General features: G+C 41.0%; 1 protein-coding gene across 1 annotated transcript in view; it reads right to left on the bottom strand.

The window, feature by feature from the left end:
* Positions 1–7,702: 7,702 nt before the first annotated feature.
* The window catches only part of LOC128839502 (THAP domain-containing protein 6-like), a 30,354-nt gene continuing 16,391 nt past the window's right edge, over positions 7,703–21,665 (bottom strand). Inside the window, exons 2-6 of the mRNA XM_054032554.1 lie at positions 13,677–13,792; positions 11,155–11,362; positions 10,346–10,465; positions 9,491–9,586; positions 7,703–7,897 (exon numbers count right to left, since the gene is read on the bottom strand). Of these exons, the coding sequence (XP_053888529.1) occupies positions 7,703–7,897; positions 9,491–9,586; positions 10,346–10,465; positions 11,155–11,362; positions 13,677–13,756 (699 nt within the window). The 5' untranslated portion in view covers positions 13,757–13,792. The remainder of the gene's footprint in view (positions 7,898–9,490; positions 9,587–10,345; positions 10,466–11,154; positions 11,363–13,676; positions 13,793–21,665) is intronic.

A 21,665-nucleotide genomic window follows, 5' to 3' on the forward strand; every position in this document is an offset into this window, starting at 1 on the left:
GTTCCATAGAACATTTCAGCTATTCAATTGTTTTGGTTGGTGATGTTGAGGGGAAGAGTATTGGTGAAATTATTTAACTACTAGAAGTGTATGATGTGTCTCTGCAGAGTTCTCAATTCCTCCTGACTCAAATGTTGATGGCCTCACCCTGGGGGACCTCAGACAGGGACAAATGGCAGGAAAGGGATAGTACAGTGTCCGGGGTGGAAGGAAAGAAGCCACATTTAAAGATGTACAGGAAAATAAACATTTTCAGTGCTTCTTGCCTAGTCTCGTACATCTCTGCAGCAAAATCAGCGGAGTTCTGAAAAATAACGTGTATAAAGAATATAGGCCTGGATCTCATAAGGCATTAAATGGGACTGTTCATATGTTTAAAGTCAAATATATATGTACTTGTAAAAGGGGTAAGAGGTGTGATTGATATATATATATATAAGGGGAAACTGGTTACCTGTGTGTTGTTTTTGGAAGTCGTCAGCTTCCTCTCCTCTTCTGGAGGTCCTTATGTTTTGTTCATTAGGGAGTGTCATGACTAATGGAAGTGTCATTATATTGCTTTACACAGAGTGACTGCTAATTCTTTATCTCCTTGCAAAACTCCTATTGATTAAACTGAGGCCAAGATCAAGCCCATAATGCTTAGTGTAAGGAATACTGTAGGGCAGGGGTTCTCAACCTTTTTCTGAGGCCCCCCAAACATGCTATAAAAACTCCACGGCCCACCTGTGCCACAGGAACAGGTTTTCTGCATATAAAAGCCAGGGCCAGTGTTAAGGGGTGGCAAGCATGGCAATTGCCCAGAGCCCCATGCCACAGGGGCACCATAAAACTAAGTTGCTCAGGGTCCCAGGCTTCAGCCCCCTGCAGTGGCACTCTGGCTTTCTGCCCTGGGCCCCAGAAAGTCTAACACTGGTCCTGCTTGCGGATCCCCTGAAACCTGCTCATGCCCCCCAGGGCTACACTAGGGATTTTTAGTGAAATTTCCCACCATTACTAACACTGATGCACCTTCACAGCTGAAAATAACTGTGGGAGTGCTAATGCATACCAGGATTTTTAACACTGTGCTATGTAAACCTGCTCTAAGAAGGGCTAAGTGACGTGGTGTTGAAAATGCCAGAAGCTGCAGGAACCTGCTCTGCACTAGTACTCCCTGTGTTACTACCAATGCTGGAGCTGCACAGGTGTGAGGAATGGTGGAAGATTTTTGCCACGCAGCATGAACAAGCAGGATGATCATTCTGATTAGTTAAAGAAGTTAGCACCATACGTTAGCAGAGCATATGGTGACAAAACAGACATAGAGATTTGCCAAATGGTTCATGAAAGGGGATTAGTCCAGTGTAGGTTATATTATTGTGTAATGATCCCTTTGTTAGACCTGCATTGCACATACCACCTTGAAGGGTTTAATCAAACCTTTCTTTCCTTTACATTATTATCAAACTCCTTTCATTGTGAGTACTAAAAGAGGATACATATACATAATGCTTGACCCTATGTTTCCAATAACATGTTCAAATTTAAGTGCAGGTGACATTAAATAGGTATTTGTAGTTGTGTCCAGTAGTTTGGATATTATACCACAACAGATATAACTTTTTTGAGTTAAGTCCTTTTTGCATGTGCTGTACCTGATTCTGATCTCAGTTATGCCTCAGTAAACCTGGACTCACTCTACCCAAGTCAGTGGAATAACTCCAGATTTATATTGGTGTAACTGAACTCAGAATCCAGCCTGCTCTAGCTCAAGGACTTGACTGGCTATGGGATCAAGTCCCACGCCAGTTGTGGGTTTCTATACAGGGCTGAAACTAGATGGGGAGATGGTCTTGTAATTAAAGCACTGGACTAGGAGGCAAGGGCTAGATTCCAGCCTTTCTGTGCCACTCTTTTGATATATAAGGGCCAAACAGCTGCACTAAATGAGTAAATCAGGAGTCCTCCAATGTGGGGGAATTCCCGCTGGTATAGAGTAGTGCACTGCTCTCAAGTGATCCTCTGGTGGCATAATAGTCTTTCGGAATGGGCACCATTACCAGCAGGCATCACTTAGTGTCCCTGAGCAGGATCTTTACCCCAGTGCCCCGTCTAACATTGCTTCTCTCATTAAAATAGTTTCTAATGTTCCAGGCTGTGCAAGAGCTATTGTTAAAAGTATAACAGCAGGCATACTTGGCTATGAATCACTGCACTGCTGGTATCTAACATACTACTGTGTGACACACTTCTAGAACCTTGACTACAAAAGGCTCTCTAGAAACCCAAATCATATTCTGCTCTGTAGCCCTTATATGCAGTTTAAATGGAAAGGGAATAGTCCTAGTGAAAATTTGTCTTCAAATAAATATGTTTCTGGGTGTTTTTCAGTTTTAATAAACCAGTGAGCTAATCACCAATGAAAAACTAAAACTGGCATCCATTGACCCTATAATTTCACACACAGGTTATAATCAGGGCAAGAGAAAGGTGGTTTGTTAGCAAGAAAGAATCTTTCCCATTCCAGAATCAGATCTTCCTCTGATATCTCAGCCCTCCTCTGAATAATAATACTGAAGCTTTATTAGTTAATCAATAAGCCATGATACAGGGTATGGTTATCCTAAAATAATCACACCCTAGAGCATTTTGAGGCATGAACCTCATGCCTCTAATCAGATTGGGGCAAGATTATCTTTTGGTAACCGCGCCCCTGGGAATGGTCTCATTTCTATTATGAGAACATTTTATGGTAGAAGAAAATGTGTGTTTCTGCTAGAGAAAGATTAAACTGGTAGTTTAAAATTAGCAGCCATTTCTGCTGAGTTGAAATATTAGTCTCCCTGTTTAGAATGCTCAAAGTCAAACAGAATCCTTCCCCCCCAGTCCAAGTGGTTTCAAAGCAAAAGCATACGTGAGTGACGTGATTGGGATGCAGTTTAGCCTAATAGAGATGCACTGAGGAGAATTAAATTGCATAGAATGACAAGAAAAGGCAGCAGCAAGTTTGCTGTGGTGCTTCAAAACAAAGAAAGCCACAGCCCTTTCTGAAAAAAATGGGGTTTGTCTGCTCTCTGAAAAAGTCTTGCTTTCCTGCAAAAATAAGGAAGGCCAGGAATGTATGGATTGCTAGTGATTCCCCTGTATGCAAATACTACACATTCCGGTCCCTTAGTTGAAGTTCTAGTTATTTTCTTAAATAGGGAATTTTTTTACAATTTGGAATATTTAAAAAAAGAGTTTTTTGAAAAGTGGAAAATAGAAAACTGCAGTGAGGCAGGCAATACACTTTTTAAATAATTATGCTGATCACAATTAAAGTTGGGTGAATACTGTGAAAATGTCCCACACATTTGTTCCAGTTGTAAAATCAATTCACTCCAGCTAGACTTTTGAACTTTTTGAGTTACTTTCTGTGAACTTCCATGTGAGTAAGTTTTACTGGCCTGAATGTTTAGGGAAAGCACATCTTAAAGCTGCATGCAAAAATAATTGCAAAAAGCAAATTTTAAATGTGCATGAACAAGTATCTGCACCAGAAGTGCTTATGCTCTCAGCCAATCCAGGAACTGAAATTGCAACATTCAATATTTGAGGGTATGATTTTTGTTACATTCTACCAAGGAGATGCTTCTAACAAACAGGGGGGATTTGATTATTGCATCAGTTGTGTGTTCATAACTCCCTCTGAAACCAGTCCCTGAGCTTTCTTTATATTTAAGAAGGAACAGCTGAAGGAGACTCCCTTCTGAGCCTCAACTGAGGGCAAGGTGAGAGGATTGGCTCCACCTGTGGGCTATTCCTAGACCTACCCAGAAGCAGAGAAGGTCTAGAAAACAGTCCTTATGCACATGTTCAGGTATTGTTGTAGGTGAAGTATGGGCATGAGCTAATCATAGGCAGAGATGGAAAAGCTCGATTAGTTTATCGAGTCCATTTCCTTGGTAGTACAGGATTGTTCCAGATATCTGCCACCTCCCTTTTACACAGGCTAATGGGACTTAGTCAGGAAGTTTCCATTGTTGTTCAGACAGCATTCTCCTTTTCTTAGGGAAACATTCCTTATTTATACTGTGCCCCAAAAATGTGCTAGGCACTTTACAGAACAAAGAAAAGATGCGGCGCCTTCCCTGAAGAGCTTACAGAATATAGACAGCTGGGAATAACAAATAGGAAGGAGGAGAGTGGGTGAGGGAGAGGCACAGGTTCCAGCAATAAGATCACACTGTTTAGCATCATTATTAATTTTATCCTATTATTAGTTATTGCACTAACCTACATTTTTCTTCTCTAGCCTTGAATTTGACACCCTTCAAATATTTGTAGTTATGTCATCCCCTGTCCACACGTTGTCATCTCTTAGCAAAGCTATATTTAGCTCTTTTAATCTTTCAAGTCCCTCCTGCCAGTGGTGCTGGAACAATTTTTATAGAGGGGGTGCTGAAGGCAGAAACCATGTATTTGGGTTACTACTAGTTCATAGGGGTGCAGCAGCACCTCTACCAGCACCTATGCCTCCAGCCCTCTGATAATTTCTGTGCCTCTTTTCTGTTCTCCTTCTAGTGTATTAGTATCTCTAATAAGGTGGAGTCCAGAAGTGGGCTCCATGTTCTAAATGTAATCACACCAGAGTCACAAAGAGAAGGCTTATTACTGTGATGCCTCTGCATTTACAGCCCAATAGCAGACTGGCTTTGCTGCTGCTCTATTTCATTGTAAACATTTATGGAGCTTGTCATCATCTATCACCCCACCAGCTCTCTTTCAGTATTATCGGCTTCCAGCTCTAGTCTTCCCATTGTATGCTTATGTTTTAGAGTTATTTTTCCATGGCTGTATTAATGTAAATTTCCCAAATTGAACCTCTTTTCTGTCCACATTTCTGATACCTTTAGATTCCTTTGAATTACATCTCTGAGGAAAACTGACCACCAGTGAGAACAATGTCACATCATCTACATTTCATTAATAGGCTTAGTGCTTTTCCTATATGATTAAGGAAGATGTTTAAAAGGGTGGTTTGTTTCCCCCTAACAGTGATCTCTGTGGTATTCTAGTAGGCGCCTTCCTCCACCTCCATAGTATTGCCATTTAGCCTTAGCCAGAGGTGCTTGCAGGCTCTGAGCCTTTGAAGGTTTGTGATTATTTAAGTACAGGGAATACTATTCTAGCAAATAATGCAGAATTTTTGTTGTCCCATCAGGACAATAGTCCTGATGGAGACTCCAGTTTTTAGAAAAATGTTTTTCTGTGCGTGTCTTGCAGCTCTGTGTGCTGAGTCTGATGTGTCACTTTTGCACCCATAGATACCTTGCAGCAACATTTATATTATCTCAAACTGGTTTGTATTGTTGCCCAGAACATCTCCACCAGCGCAGTTAAGAACAAAGAAATGAGCTCCTATTTAATTTCAGCCATACACATTTCTAAACTGCTTCAATGTTTAGGTTGTGACTTGTGGTTTAATTACGTGTTAACAATATAATTATAACTAGCTGTATATTGCACCCTAGATGCTAAGAATTGTGCAGGGTTTCAGCCATGCAATGGCTATGAAATTCAGTGGGAATCTTACAGCTATAAACTCCCACATCTTTTTCAGGGCCAGTTTCCAAAGGAGATCACAACAGGGCAAAATGCATGTTCCCTTTTTACTCTAGCTTATGAGCATTATTGCAAAATTGTCCGGGGGGGGGAAGGGGAGGGGGGACAGGGGAGGGAAGGTTGTTGCATCTGAAATATGTGGTGCTGAACATATTGGAAGACAACGTTCCTTTTGTGCCCAAACTCCCAATGACTTTGATGGAGGTTTGGTATGTGTATAATGTTCTGACAACTTCTATTTATGGGATAATAAAAGACCAGTGTGACAGATTGCCTAACCTGATGTGCATTTATTGTACAAAGAACAGTTTTAGCTGGTGCTTTTTAATTGATTAATATTTTCAATTGCAGGAGTGTATCTGGAATCTCACAATTCTGAAAAAAGTGCACAACTCCCTGGTCATCGTTTGAAGATCATCCCTGGATAATGCAGAACCTGATTCAAAGGCTGCTGAAGTCAGAGAAAGTCTTTCTATTACCTTCAAAGGCCTTTTAGTAGGGTCCTCAATATCTAAACAAATAGGGACAAATTCCACACTGCGCCACTTGAGAAGCAGGTTGCAGAAGGTGCAGCCCACAGCAGGGGAAGGGCAAAGGTGGTTAATATACCATCTTTGCATTTACCTAATTCTGGACTGCTCCACCCACCAGTGCACTCCCTGGCATGAGCTTGAGCAGCCATTGGGCCTGCAAAATTGATGGCAGCTTTGCATGGCTGTCTATGGGCTAAATTCACAGCTCAGATTAGCTGGAATGCTCTGTGCTCTGCCTGTTCCCCTCTTGTCCCTACACAGGGGCGCACCCTATGTGAAGACTCAATATTGCACATACTGTACACAATTATTTTTCATAATGAATTTTAATATGATCAATTTTAGCATGCAATATAGACAGCAGAAATATACATTGATACAATGGACTAGAATAAGTCTGGATCAATTAAACAATATTAAATTTTATATTATATACACCCACACACACACCTCTACCCCCATATAACGCTATCCTCGGGAGCCAAAAAAATCTTACCACGTTATAGGTGAAACTGCGTTATATCGAACTTGCTTTGATCCGCCGGAGCCTGCAGCCCTGCCCCCCGCCCGAGCGCTGCTTTACTGCGTTATATCTCAATTTGTGTTATATCGGGTCACGTTATATCAGGGTAGAGGGGTGTGTGTGTGTATATATATATACACACACACACACACACTTTACTATGTGGGATCATAAGATTTAATATGATAGTTAACACAAATGCCAATCTTTCCAAAAAAAAGTATATATTTCAAACTATTATGTAAAACTCTCTTTATAGTGCACAGGTGGATGGCTGCTGCAATGACACCATTGCGCTGTTAGAAATTAATGCACTTAAAAGGTGACATAAGATGAAGGGGGGAAAAGACAACAGTGAATAAAGTAGGTGCTCTAAGCAAAGTCCGTGATGGCTGGAGGTGTCGTGAAGGTTTTTACTGCTAGAAGTTTTGGAGGAGCTGCAAAAGAAATGTCTCACTGGGGTCTTTTCAACTTTTTGCCATTAAAAATTTTATCTGAAACTAGTCTAATACACTGGTTAAATATAAAGAGATATGAACCAATCCAAATTTTCATAAATGCTGCAACATATTTATCAGACTTCCTAGATTTCCTAACCTATCAGGTTTTGGGAAATTTATAAATATTTGTTGGAACATTCTAGTGTATTATTTCAAAAAGCCATGGCTATCTCTCAGGTAAATACTACCCACTTAGTAATTGTCTACAGAAGACTTAAAAAAAAAAAAAAAAAAAAAAAAAGGCAGTAAAACTCCCATCCACCTTCCACGAAACTATATAGCTAAAAAATAACCATGTGGGACAAAAGAAGAAGAGACAGGGAATTAAAGGAAAAGGCTGACATTCACTCCCTGAACAACACAAGTGCCAATCTTAACTTTGAAGTTTCTAGCTTTTTATATGAAAACTTCAGTAATGTTTACATCTTTTTATTTAATAAATATGTTCAAAAATGACATGTATAGCAATAAACATTAGTGAACATTTCTTATTCAACAGCTGAGTGCAGTGGGAGAGAAGACCTGTCATTCAGCCCATGCCCTTTGCACAGATCTAGCAATCACATTATTTCCCTTGACAACATGTCTTTAGAGTGCAGCTTGTCCAACAAGATTTCCACATTTTTATGGAGTCTCTCTTCTTGATCAGAAGCATTTCTTAATTTTCTTCTGAGCTTGTGATTCTCTGCTAAAAGTTCATCCAATTTCCTCTTCAGAGTTTTTGGACTGTCTGTGATATGGTAATGGTGGTCTGTCTAATTTAAAGATAAAAAAGCAAAAATGCTGGATGTTTGCTATTTTTGTTAGAATCAGAGCTAATTGGGGTTTAATTTACCAAAAAACCCAAACCAAAACTAAAAAGCCTCCATGGTGGAACTGGGAGTAGCATGAGGACCTCATAACAACATAATGCAAAGCTGTGGAGAAGGGAAAGAAAGTACGAGACAAGTCTACACTCAGATCCACTTGCAGAGTGTCTTTGTGCCTATACAGAGCCCCACTGAAGCCAAGCTAGCAGATCTGATTGAAAGATGGGGCGCTAGAACTCAGCTGCCAGACATAAGTACCAGAGCTCATTCTGGCCCTACTACAATACACCCTAGTTGTCAGCTCCGTTGATTTAGAGTTTGTAGTGGAAGAAGCACCTGCTGACATGCTGTATTGCCACGTACTGGCCCAGAGGAGAATCCTCAGAGCTATAAGAAGTGGACACAGGATATAGAGTCCATTGAATGCTCTAATAAATAGGACATATTAAGATATGGGTCTGGCTCAGCACCTACGAATTTTTTGATGCGCTGTGTATCAGTGTGGTGATAGTGTAGACTAATGTGGCAGCAGTTATTTATTTAGATTTGTTAAAAGGTGCCCATCCATTTCACAGGGGTGTTTGTAATTGCAATAACTCATCTACTGCCTTGAATGTTGCAGCTTGGTGTATCACGGCAAGGGATACTGATCAAACATCAAGGTTCTGCTCTTACGAAAAAGGTACCATGCAATCTTTAAAATCCACCTGAAAAACCATTAGGTTAGCAAAGGGAACTGTGGAAAAATGGCTCATCCAAAGGATGAGAACATTTCTCCTCTGAAAGTTGCACGACTGAAGCAGCACTTCCCTTGAGTTCTGGGCTCAGAGGTCGAAGTGCTAGCAATTTAGCCCTTAATATAGCATGCCATGGAAAGAGTTAAGTTCACATATGTGAGATTTACATCTTCTGGATACCTCATTTCCATATAAAATGCAATTTTTTCCCTCTGACCAGCTGGGCATTTTGTCCTGAACTAGCTTACCTGGATGTAGAACCTACTTCTACAGTTTTCAGAATATTTTTTTTATTTTTCACTTACAAAGGTAGTTTAGTGCCTAGGATGCACCTTGACCTGGTAAAGGTATCCCCTGTAAAGCCAAGAAGGTGGTTCTGTCTCCATGTCCAATCAATCAATCTTTCAAGCTTCTCTAGGGACATGGTTAACAACAGTGTCAATTGTGACTGTAAGCATGTACTCATTTCATATACAGTGGCTACTGCTAAATATTTAAGCGCTTTTGCTTCATTTATTTCTTTTCCTAAATATACAGGGAAACAGTACTGCCTCCTATGGCACTCTGTGATAACTGTAGGCAAATGCTATCTTGAACTGAACAAAACATTTAAAACATAAAATCATTGAATCTTATGTTTCAATATACTAAGATTCTCACGGGTAGTGTGGAGTCAACAGGAGTTTTGAGTGTATAAGGGCTTTAAGATTGGACTCAGTGTCAACAACAGAACATTTTTTAAAGCCTAAAACAGAAAGAATGTAAAAGGAGGAAGTCTACCCATTGTAGTTTTGATGCTCACCATTACTGTGTCCTGTGTATTACACACCCCACTGGTGTCTACCTCATGAACACAGCTGAAGTTTTCTGTTAATCTTTTTGGGTTGTTCGCTGTTTTCTACAAAAGGAAACAACAACACAGGAATTTAATTCCCCCCTTGGAAACCTCGAATGGAGTGGGAGTGTGAATGATGTTATGCCCCCAAAACAGAATTAACAGGATACAGCTTTTTCTCAACTTTTAAAAAACTTTTCTGCCTTTCTCTCACTCCAAACCAGTGAGAAATTGGAGTCCTGTATAAACTTGGAAATTCAAATGCTCTCTTTCAGGCCAGTTCATATGCGTTCACATATGATCGCATGATGCAGATGCTTCATGGCTGAATGTGAAGAACATAAATTTGTTGCACATTAGACAAGTTATTGAAAGACAAAGAGATGGGTTTTCTGATATCTAATTCTGCTCAAAATTCTTTCCAGCAATCCTAGGCTATGGGTATAATCCTGACCCTATTGAGATCAGTGGCAGAACTATCACTGTCTTCAATGGAGCCAGGATTTCAGTCCATGTATCTTAATCGCTTCATGGCAGATGTCTGTTGCCTCACTGTAAACCCCACACAAGCACATTTTACAACATTTTTACATCTTTGTATTTTTTGTTCTTCAGTGAGCCTAACAAATGTTAATTGTTGCCCCAAGACCAATGAAGCACAGCATCACACAGTATCCCACATTATTTTAAAATGCTAAAATAAGCAAGTATTTGTCCTATTCAAATTGACACAGAATTGGTCATTAATACAGGAAATACAAAAGGAAAGGCTCACGTTGTGACACTACTGTTTCAGTATTCAGTCTCAGTTCTGCTGCTTACTTTTACCGTGGCTGGTATAACATACACCTCACTGGGATCTGCCTCGAGAGGAGGATTTTCTTGAAATATTCCAGCACATTTGGAGTTCTTCGCTGATCTCCGTAGAGAATTATCTATTCTCTACAAAACAAAGAATGCAATTAAAGTTCACAGAGAACGGCAGTTCAGAGAACTAAGGTTGGTGGCAATGGGGTTTTCATCAGCAAAGCCAGGTTTTATAAATGTTATATTTGGTGTTGACTCTACCTCCTTCACATCTGCTTCTACAGGCATCAGATCAGGCTTACTGTTAGAAAAGAGCCCAGCAAACTGTAGAAGCTGCCACAGAGATGTTGAGACCTGGTCCACATAAGTGTGAATGGGAAAGGTACTGGTCTATGCAATTGTAAACAGAAGGAAAAACTGTCCATGAGAAATTCTCTCTATTGAGATGTGATCCATACTGCGACAAATTTAACAATTGCAGTCTTTAGTTTAACAGAAATAATATAGGCTGAAAGAATCTGAACTAGACACAAGGACACAGCTTTTGCTTTTACTTAACCGATCAGTTTTTAATTACAGTTCTAGAATGCATAATTTAGCCACTGATATACATACACTCCCTCTGACACCTCAACACCCTCCACCCCCAAGATTTTACTAAAGCTATTTTTAGATGACCTAACAAAGGGTTATTAGCATATTAGTAATAGTATGGCACTCTGTGAAATGTCACTCCAAAAACATGGCACCTGAGGCGGTTATGTACTTCAGTTGATAATGAATCAGTTATTTTTAATGAAATCACAGTGTGTCACATTTTATACCTGAAAATTGTCAGGAAAGGAAAATATAGAAGGACAACTCCCTTCCTTTAAAAATTTCTTTCCATTAATTTCTTTGAAGCAGCCAGGATTAAAATGTTGAGAACAAATCATATCCCATTCAGATGGTGTCCAGAGTTTGCCACTCACAGGGTCAGCCCGATGTACTGCCTGCGCCCACTGCTGTTTTTTCTTATTATCCTTGGGAAACCTAAAACAGAAATAACAAAGTTCACAGATCAAAGAACATCAGCTGGATTTTGTTTAGTAATTATACTTTACTTAGGGATGTTGTTACCCATACAGGCCACTACAGTCAATGGGACAACTCAGATGCTTAAAACTGTGCACTTACTTAGTACCTTGCTGAGTTGGGGCCAGAGAGAAACAGCATGGTCCAGTACATAGTGCATGGCCTGGGAGCTGGGGGACCTAGATTCTATTCCCAACTTTCCAACTGACTACACTTTTGCCCTTGGGCAAGTGACTTAAATCTCTGTGTCTCAGTTTGCCCCTCTGAGAACTAGGGATAATAATGCTCACCTACATTTGTAAATCACTTTAAGAATCGGGGGGAGGAGGGGGAAGAGAAGCTAAAATATTACAAAGTATTTAGTGAGGATGACAGCTCAATTAAATAAAAACTAAAAAGAACATACTGGGTTATCCACTGGGTTTGAAAAGAGAAGGTACTCCGGGAGAAACACAAATCTCCTTATTAAAATGTCCAGTTGGATAAAAAATTAGAGGGGAAGAAGTAACGTACATACATCTTCTAAGTTCACTAGATACACTGTAAGACTCTCACAACACAATCTCACATGTTCTTTGTAAATGGTGAAATTCTCATCACTTAAACATTTTAAATGGACTGGACAAAGCACTGAAGAGTATACTGCAGAAAACAATTGCTCATTAGCTTCAGAGAATTTACTAGATGACCTAATAGGCTTATTTCCATTTCTTAGTTTCTGTGATATGCATGTCACATTCACAAACCCAGTTCTACTTAATTTCACGCCACTCAGTTCCCAGAAGCGGCACAGACTCCACATACAGAGAATCAATTATGCTTTTAAAATCGTATAATAATTTTCAAGGATTCCAAGGTAGAAATAACAACAATGTTAGTGTAGATGATGCTCTACTAAAAATTCATAGACCAGGTGCCAGCTAGGAGAAGGTTTCCATCTAACTCAGACTAGGGCAACACAATGGACAATACAAAAGCATAAAGGTTTGGTGCACAATTGGTGAGAAGGAAGATAGGAACGCTTCATGAAAGGAGTGGATTTTTGGAAGGATCTGAAAGAGGCAAAGAAGGGTACATGATGCTTAGGAAGTAGGAGGTAAAGGCAAGGACGATGGGTGTTATATTCTCCCAGCTGTGTGCATATGACCCAAATTACTGGTAAACAGAGATAGATGCAAGTATTTTTCAGAAAATTATACAATATGCTTGACAATGGTTGCTTTGGCCTTCAGAGGGTAAAAAAGTTTGAAGGCCATATTTTAAATAATTAAATTAATAAAAGACCATTTATAAATCATTTTTGGGTCAGGATGAGTCACCAAAATGTGGGAAATAGCATGGTCTGGTACTAGAATTAGTGCTTAGAGAAGGGGACCGAGAGTCAGGAGACCATAGTTCTAGTTCAGACAGTGCCACTAACTCACTGTCTAGCCTGTACAGCCAAACATTCCAAGGCAGCCTTCATCTTCAGAGATGTTGAATACCTAAAATTCTCATTTGAGCCAATAGGGGTTTCTGCATTTGAAGTCTTAAATCTCTAAAGCTGAGCACCCAAAAATTACGGCAGCCAGAAGCAGAGGCCACTTCTGAAAATGCGGGCATTAGCCTCTCCACTGCCCCGGCTTCATCCCCTGTGTTTATAAACCAGAGATAGTAACAGTTCCCTTTCTCAGGTAGTTTATTGGGAGGCTACAATTAATGAGAGTAAGTAATACACAGTACAAAAACTAAACACAACTCGTCATACATTAAAATCTCGACTAACCGGTACTAACCCTCACTTCTCTCCCACGGCCCTTCCCATCTTTTTGTCTGTCATTCATGGCCTCTTTCCTGTGCACAATTCCTCATTAATATCATTGAACACGTCTTTTGTTTTAATTTAAACAACATTTTGTATTTCACCTATTGGATGTTACTTTAATCATGTCGCTGCACTGAAAGCCAGGACCACAATTTCCAGTGCTGACTTAGCTGTGCTGCTGTTGTTTTGTATGTTGAAATGACAGTCCTCAATCAATGCTCCTTACCAATTCCTGACAGGAAGTGCTGCGTCCAATTCATCAGCCAGGAGGACAGGCTTGCAGTGGGGTAGCTCCTGGCATCAGCCTGCCACTCCAGAATACTAGGCTTGTGAGAAGGTTTGCTTGGTCAAAATACTTAAGAGGGTGAAATCCCTACTGAAATCAATGGGAGTTTTGCCCAAGATTCCACACAATATCTGTAGTACCTGCAGTCAGAATTCACTGATACCCAGGATTGTCAGGCTCACCTATGAAAAGTTATTCCCTGCTTCCGATTTAACTTTGTGTCTGCATTACTGCAGTTATATGCTGCACAATATTTCACCATGATAGTCCCCCTCAGAGATGGTTACTGCATTCAGTGCTGTAATGAGAAGAGAACAGATGTTGAACATGAGATCACATTTAGAGGTAACATCTGCTGAAAGGACATCAATGGATAGTTTCTGCAGTACATTTCCAACTGGAAGGCTGAAAATAGAAGGGAGAATGAGAAATAATAATAATAATTAATAAAGCAAACTACCTTCTTCCTCCACATGATGTGATATAAGTATGCTAAAACAAGTACTGTATTGATATATTCCTGTATGCTGATATTATGGACATATACTTTACTCAGTTAAATGCAGTAATTCATCTTTTGTGTGTAAATGATCATGCATAGTCACTAGGAAAAACAGCCATGTTTATTATTAAAAGAAAAGAAAAATAGCTTACTATCATTCTGAAAGCGGATAATACAGTGGGCAGTCATATCAAGACATCATTAATATCACTGTGCTGTACTTAACTGAAATTGTGACAACTTTCCACATATATATTTTTTCCCAATAGAGTGTATTCAATAAGAATAACCTTCATTACTTTAAACAGGTCTGCAGCAGCACCTGAAATTTGCATCTCAGAAAAACAGCTACAATGGCATTTGCAAGGCAGCCAAAATGTCAGAACAGCATTCTCAAAGTTACATCACAGTAGCCATACAAATCCATAATTACTGCTCAACTGAGAAAGAAAAGAAAGAAAGAAAGCTGAGAAATTAAATTAGCACTATAATCGGGGATGCTGGCACAGAAGTGCCAGTTTCTATAGGCAAGGCAACTACACAAACAGAGAGCAGGTGTACTGTGAAGTGTTAACCTATAAAAGAAGAGCAGCAAGTTATAAAATAAACACAGGAAAAAAATAAATAAAAGCAAAACTGAGGAGGTTGTTTTCTTTGTGTGCTCAGTGCTGAATTTGTGGTTTATTTGTTATGGAAAGTATTGTACCTCCTTAGCATAAACAGTCGCAGTGAGGCAATTAAAGAAAGAAAAAAAGAAAAAAAAAAACAGTTTCCTGCCAAATATGGCTTCAAAACAAACCTATAGCAATGTGACATAGTCCAACACTTCATCTCTCTTACAAACAGATAAGAAAAAACGTATTTCAAAGACTGCAGTTGGCTTTGTTATAGTGGAACAGTACACGGAGTATTTAATAGCTGGAATGTATTTACCACAGTTTTATAGAAAGTGGCATCATCCCTCTGGCTAAAATTGAACAACTAATTTTATAATTCAAGAGTTGTTTACTCAGCAGTTGGAAAAGTCATTCTTTGGACAAGTTGGAATGTGTTCCACGACAACCGCATTAAGCAAACACCTATTCAAAGTAAATATTAACAGGGCTTCATTTAATGCAGGAGAAAATGCCAGATCACATTTTTATTTTCTTTAGAAGGTTGAAGAATGCAACCCTTGAATACAGGAAGACAACTATATCAGTTTTGCATAATCAGGCCTGAATCTGCAAAAAATCAGGTCAAGTTCTAAAAAGACATGTCAGAGAAGGGACACAGCACAAATTCCTTTTGTTTTAGGGCCTGATCCAATGCCCACAGAACTTAATGGCAGTCCTTCCACTGACTTCTCTGGGCACTGATCAGGCTTCTCATCTTTAGACATTTGTTATTACTAGACTATATTTCTTACAAGTTTCTTCTTGTACAGAAACCAGAAAAGTAGGACTTTGTACATATAATCTTTATTTACGCTTAAAGGAAAAATATATATTATAGAGCTTTCTTAAGGGAACTATTATCAATGTCTAAAATTATCTGAAATATCAAGGTGAATTAGCACAACATGAACTGAAACACCGAAGAAACTATGTCAGCTAGTCATACACTTTGTTCTTAATTCTATTACTTTTATATTGTGTAAGAGGATTGCATATAAATTTAATAATCAGAACTACTGAAGAGCTAACTCCAATCTAATTTGGAGACACACATGAAAAGATGGGGTTCTCTTCTTTCACCAAAGACATCATCATCTCTGTGATTAGGACAAGAAAAATATTACCATTAGGGTTATTAGCAAAGCTGATAACCACATTGTGCAATCAGTGCTCCCCTTTACAGCCCATTCAGTGAACTATATTTTAATGGAGCTATACCTATCTCATAGAGCTGGAAGGGACCTTGAAAGGTCATTGAGTCTAGTCCCCTGCCTTCACAGCAGGACCAAGTACCATCCCTGACAGATTTTTGCCCCAGATCCCTAAATGGCCCCCTCAAGGATTGAACTCACAACCCTGGGTTTAGCAGGCCACTGCTCAAACCATTGAGCTATCCCTCCCCCCCCAATAATATTCTAACACTCTTATCTGAGGAGGGACCAAGCAAAGGAATTGGTTAAAAACTGAGAAATAATAATTCAAAAGACAAAAAGAGGCAAGTTAATTTGTTATACAAGAATTATAATGCTGGTAATACACACTACTTTTGGAAATATCTCCCACTGCTATCTCAAGGAAGATGTTACAAAGTGAGTTGCTGATTCTCCTGGAGAGTAATAAAAGGCAGGAGAAGACTAAAACATCTGCAGAAATGTTATTTAAGGGACATCCCATCATCATACACAGTCTCTCCACAGGCGTACTTCTTCGGGTTTGGAAGCGGGAGTGACTGGGTGGGAAGAAGACAGGGCATGGGGAAAACTGTTCTCAGCAATATCACTGATGTATTTATTAATTTATTTCTTTTGATTTTTAAAGTGCTTAATGCAGACTCAAAGAACTTCACAATTAATTTAAACACTCTTTCAATGCAAAATGTACCATTCATTTAATAATAAAAAGTGAGACTAGACAGGGCAGGGATGGTGTCCCTAGCTTCTGTTTGCCAGAAGCTGGGAATGAGTGTCAGGAAATGGATCACTTGATTACTTGTTCTGTTCATTCCCTCTGGGGCACCTGGCATTGGCCACTGTCAGAGGACAGGATACTGGGCTAGATGGACCTTTGGTCTGACCCAGTATGGCTGTTCATAAGAGAATAGAGATTTCACTGAAGCATGGATGGGAAAATAGTGGGAGCATCACTCACTAGGGAGCTGTGCTGCCACAGAGGGAATCATGGGAAGTAATGGTGGTGGAAATGGCCTTCTATGCATATGTTTTGACCTGGAGTGGCTGCCCTGACATCCCTGGAATTATCTTTTAGTACTCAAGATGTCTTCAGTTTGGACAGGTAATGTCACCTGCCCACGCCAGAAGACCGGGACAGGGGCACAACCCATTTCCCTCCCACCAGAGGGAATTCTGTGGCCTTGAAGCTGTGGAATTTTCCATCTGATTTCCTTGTTGTGTGGAAGGGCACAATTTTCCCTAAGAGACTAGAATACTCTTCCTTTATCTGGCCTGAAATGGTAAACTCAAATTCATACAGACATTTACATACAAAATGATGCCATCATTAAACAGACTCTTATTGGTGGATAACTGTGCCCTGCATTTATAAATCATAAATCCTTGCTTCACTTACTGGTACTTCTTTCCTAGAGGCAAACACACAAACCAAGTGTGCATATTACATTTTTTCCTCTTTCACTTGTCTCGGTTCTGCTACATAATCTCAATACAAATACTTTAATTTTCTAAATGTAATGTAAAGACCCTCTTGTATATTTACAAGCATCCTCCTGCATGTCACATTCTGGTGTTATGAATTGCTATCAGAGCTGTTTGGGTAATACCAAGTAGTTCTTAGAACCAAGCAATAAGCACATTGTCATTCAGGAAAGAGGCATGCAGCGCAAATCTTCAAAACTAGACAGAAACACAGCACAAGACAGGGAATTTAAAACTATGTTTATTTCTGTAAACAAGGAGAAAACCTTTTTTGGTAGCATCTATGAAGCATGAGGAGCAAGTCTAATCTAGATGTGAAGATTCTATAGTTCAAGGACATTTTGCTTTTGGAGAAAAGGGGTACTGAGAATGCCATGTAGGGTGACCAGACAGCAAATGTGAAAAATCAGGATGGAGGTGGGGGGTAATAGGAACCTATATAAGAAAAAGACCCAAAAATCGGGACTGTCCCTATAAAATCGGGACATCTGGTCACCCTAATGCCATGTCCTCTGCTGTGACTGGTGCACTGCTCTGTAATCTGATGCAATTGCACTGCTCTTTGTTAATTTAGAAACAAATCCTGCCCTCCCCCACCCCACCTCCCATGGGGCCCTGGACAGAGCAGAACAAATGTGGTTCTATTCCATGGATGGGTCAGGATTCCCTGTGCCTGCATGGGGGATTCAGACCCTATACACACAATGGAATTTAGCTCTGTGTAGGCTCCCTGCATGGAGGATGGGTTTACATGGAATGAGATTGGAGCATTCAAGGCTATGCCAATCCACTGGCCGAAAGGCATGAGGGGAGGCAGGCAGAGCATCTGTGTGACTTCAATAGTGGCCACAGAGAAGGCCCACACCACATCTCCCCTGCACATATGCCCTGTATTGTGATAATATGCACATATGCCCCTGATAATGTGGGAAGAAGATTTTGATCTCACTGTCAGACTATGTTTTCTAGAGAATCAAAAGTAAATCTCAGCATTTTACAACAGAAAACATCACAGCTGCACTTAAATAGACACTTCCCTTTTTACACTGATTTATATTACCGTTCATTTAAAATCTGCCCCTTTGGATAGCTGCTCATTGACTTTAATTAGCTTATATTTAATAACCTCAAAACACGGATGCATTAAATATTGGCAGAGTTAAATGTGTTTGAGAAAAAATGTTCTAGCTTCCACAGTTACAAGTGCTATGTGATATCTATTCAGATGGATCATATATTTATCATTATCTTCTTCAAATCTTTAAATACTTCATTATTTCATATGTGTTAGTGGAGATGGAACCAAACCCCCTCCAAAATCTTTGGTAGCTCAGGAATAAGAAGGGAACTCCCCATTCGAGGCTCTTAGCTTGGGAATTTGCTTCCCTCCTTGGTCCACCGCTGCCTAGATTTGGCACCATTCCAGGCATGCTGCAAAGCCCAACTTAGCTTGCAGGCATCCAGGTTGGGAGCTCATATCTGGAGGGGCTGTAAAATGAAGAACAATTTAGATGGGATCTCATAAGATGGCAGCCTAAAGTGGCTTTAGTTTTTGTGGGAGAGTCTGTTAAATAGAACATTTGTAATTGGAAAAACTGATAAACTAAAACATTGTATTGAACATTTTAGACTTCTTGCGAGTTCTGTTTTGGGAGGTGCTTGGTGCTCTGGTTAAGTATGGTGGGTTTTGCTCTTTCCACAACAAAAACAATATGAAGAAACAACACAGCACAGCTGGATCCCAAATAACAGTGCAAAACCTAGCTACACCCATACCTCTGCTCTGACCGGTTTTTGGTGGCTTCTGAAAACATGTAACACAGTGAGTACCACTGGAGGGCTCACAAACTCTTTCAAGAGATACTAACCTATTCGGATGCACTACATTTGGTGCTACAGGTTTTAACAAAACAATAAAAATAATTTTGGAATGTAAAAATAAAAGCATTCCATATTATTGTGCTTTCTTAAAAAAACAAGACAATGTAAAGCATCATGATTAAAGCCATTTTGGTGAATAACAACATTCCTAAACACCATGAATCCCAAACTACCACAGGTTCATAAAAATAAAAACAAAACATAACTGAAATGTTTTTGACAAAACCGGGTTTGAAATGTATCTAGTAGTTCATGATATTATGTAACAAAAGTGCACGGTACCTATTGTAATACACATCCAAGCAAGAAATAATCGTATGCAAAAAATTCCAAATCAAAACAATAAAAACCTTAATATAACACTAACTTTAGATTTTAACCACAAAGAGATGGATCTTGATTTTCATATACACTAAGGCCCTTTTATGCCACTCTGGCAGAATAAATGGGCCTAAAAGACAAACATAATTATATTTATACTCACTTTAAAGAAGTCTTAGACCGCATCTACCCTGCACACTTTGGTCGATGCAAGTTATGTTGGCAGACAGCCACCAAAACTTGTATATTGCTTGGGCGTGTACACACATGGCTTGCATTGGCACTGCAGGTACTCAGCAAGAGCGCGTCGATGCAAAGTGTAGTGCACCGCAGGTAGGTCTCCCAGTGTGTCACATGCTGCCATCTGGTGCAATGCCTTTTGGGAAATTTTCACAATATGTTGCGGATAGAAATGACTTGCCCAGTGATCTCTGGATGCAAGGATCAAGTTCCCAGCATGCAACTTGCTGAATTTCCTAATGCCATCCATATCCCATAATTTTCATGCCTTTTTAACAAAAAAATCCCAGAAATCTGTACAGCACTTTTCAGTATCCACCATCGCTCAGAAGCATGGAGCCTGCAGAGCTCTGCGCTGTTCTCATGAATGTTGCAAATATAGGATGCTCGATTCTCTTTTATTTGGAAAGCCACAGAAGTACGGCAAGAATGGGGGACATGACAATTTCTTCGAGCAGAGCTTGCTAAGGGACATAGTGAAAAACAATTCAAGGTTGTGGGTGGTGTTCACAAAGCAGCTGCAGATGGTGGAGCATTACTTTTGGGCCCCAGAAACAAACACTGACTGGACAGGTTTGAGATGAAGTGGATGTGGAGGCCACATTCCTGGATCTGTGTACCATGCTCACCTCAGCTCTCCAGTGCAGCGACACCAAAATGAGAACTGCATTGACAATGGAAAAACAAGTAGAGATCAGTCTCTGGTAGGGTTACCATTCGTCCGGATTTACCCGGACATGTCCTCCTTTTTGTGCTAAAAATAGCGTCCGGGGGGAATTTGTAAAGCACTCACAATGTCCGGGATTTCCCCCCTCCCCCTGCAGAGCAGAGCGAGCGGCTGGGAGGGCTGCAGGGAAGTCCCGGGCTGGACTCAGGAGCAGCTGTAGAGGAGCCGGATCCGCCCTGCATTCTGAGCCGGCAGCTCCCTTGCAGCCCAGTCCGGCAGCACTGTGCAGGGCCAGGGACCGGGTTTTGTTGTGCTGGGGAGCTCAGCCACGTGTCCGGCTCGGCTGCACAGAGCCCAACACACTGTTCTGAGCAGCAGGGTAAGGGGGCCAGGGAGGTTCTGGAGGTGGCAGTCAAGAAACGGGGGGGGGGGGGCTTTTTGGGGGGAGTGGAGAAAGTTTTGGGCAGTCAGGGTACAGGTAGGGGGTAGGGTCCTGGGGGGCAGTTGGGGGGGGTCTTAGGAGGGGGCAGTTAGGGGACAAGGAACAGGGAGTCTTAGGTAGGGGGTGGGGTTCTGGAGGGCAGTTAGGAGCAGGGGTCCCAGGAGGGGGCAGTCAGGGGACAAGGAGCAGGGGGGGAGTGTTTGGGAGTTCTGGGGGGGGGCTGTCAGGTGGCAGGGGTGGGGAGATGGATCGGAGCAGTCAGGGGACAGGGAGCAGAGGGGTTTAGATGGGTTGGGAGTTCTGGGGGGGGGGGCTGTCAGGGGGTGGGGAGTGGTTGGATGGGGCGTGGGAGTCCCAGGGGTCTGTCTGGGGGTGGGGGTGTGGATAAGGGTTGGGGCAGTCAGGGGACAAGAGGCAGGGAGGCTTAGATAGGGAGTGGAGTCCTGGGGGGCAGTTAGGGGCAGGGGTCCCAGGAGGGGGCAGTCAGGGGACAAGGAACGGGGGGAGGGTTGGGGGTTCTGGGGGGCGGGAAGTGGGAGGGGCAGGGGCGGGGCTAGGGCGGGGCTCCTCCCGTCCTCTTTTTTTCTTGCTGAAATATGGTAACCCTAGTCTCTGGAAGTTTGCAATGCCGGACTGCTACCAGTCAGTGGAAAATCATTTTGCAGCTGGAAACTCCACAGTGGAGGGGCCGCCATAATGCAAGTATATAGGGCCACTAATCGTCTCCTGTTATGGAGGACTCTCAGCAATGTGCAGGACTTAGTGGATGGATTTTTGCAACAATGGTGGT

Source organism: Malaclemys terrapin, chromosome 6 (genome assembly GCF_027887155.1).
Source record: "Malaclemys terrapin pileata isolate rMalTer1 chromosome 6, rMalTer1.hap1, whole genome shotgun sequence".
In the NCBI taxonomy this organism is placed as follows: Eukaryota; Metazoa; Chordata; order Testudines; family Emydidae; genus Malaclemys; species Malaclemys terrapin.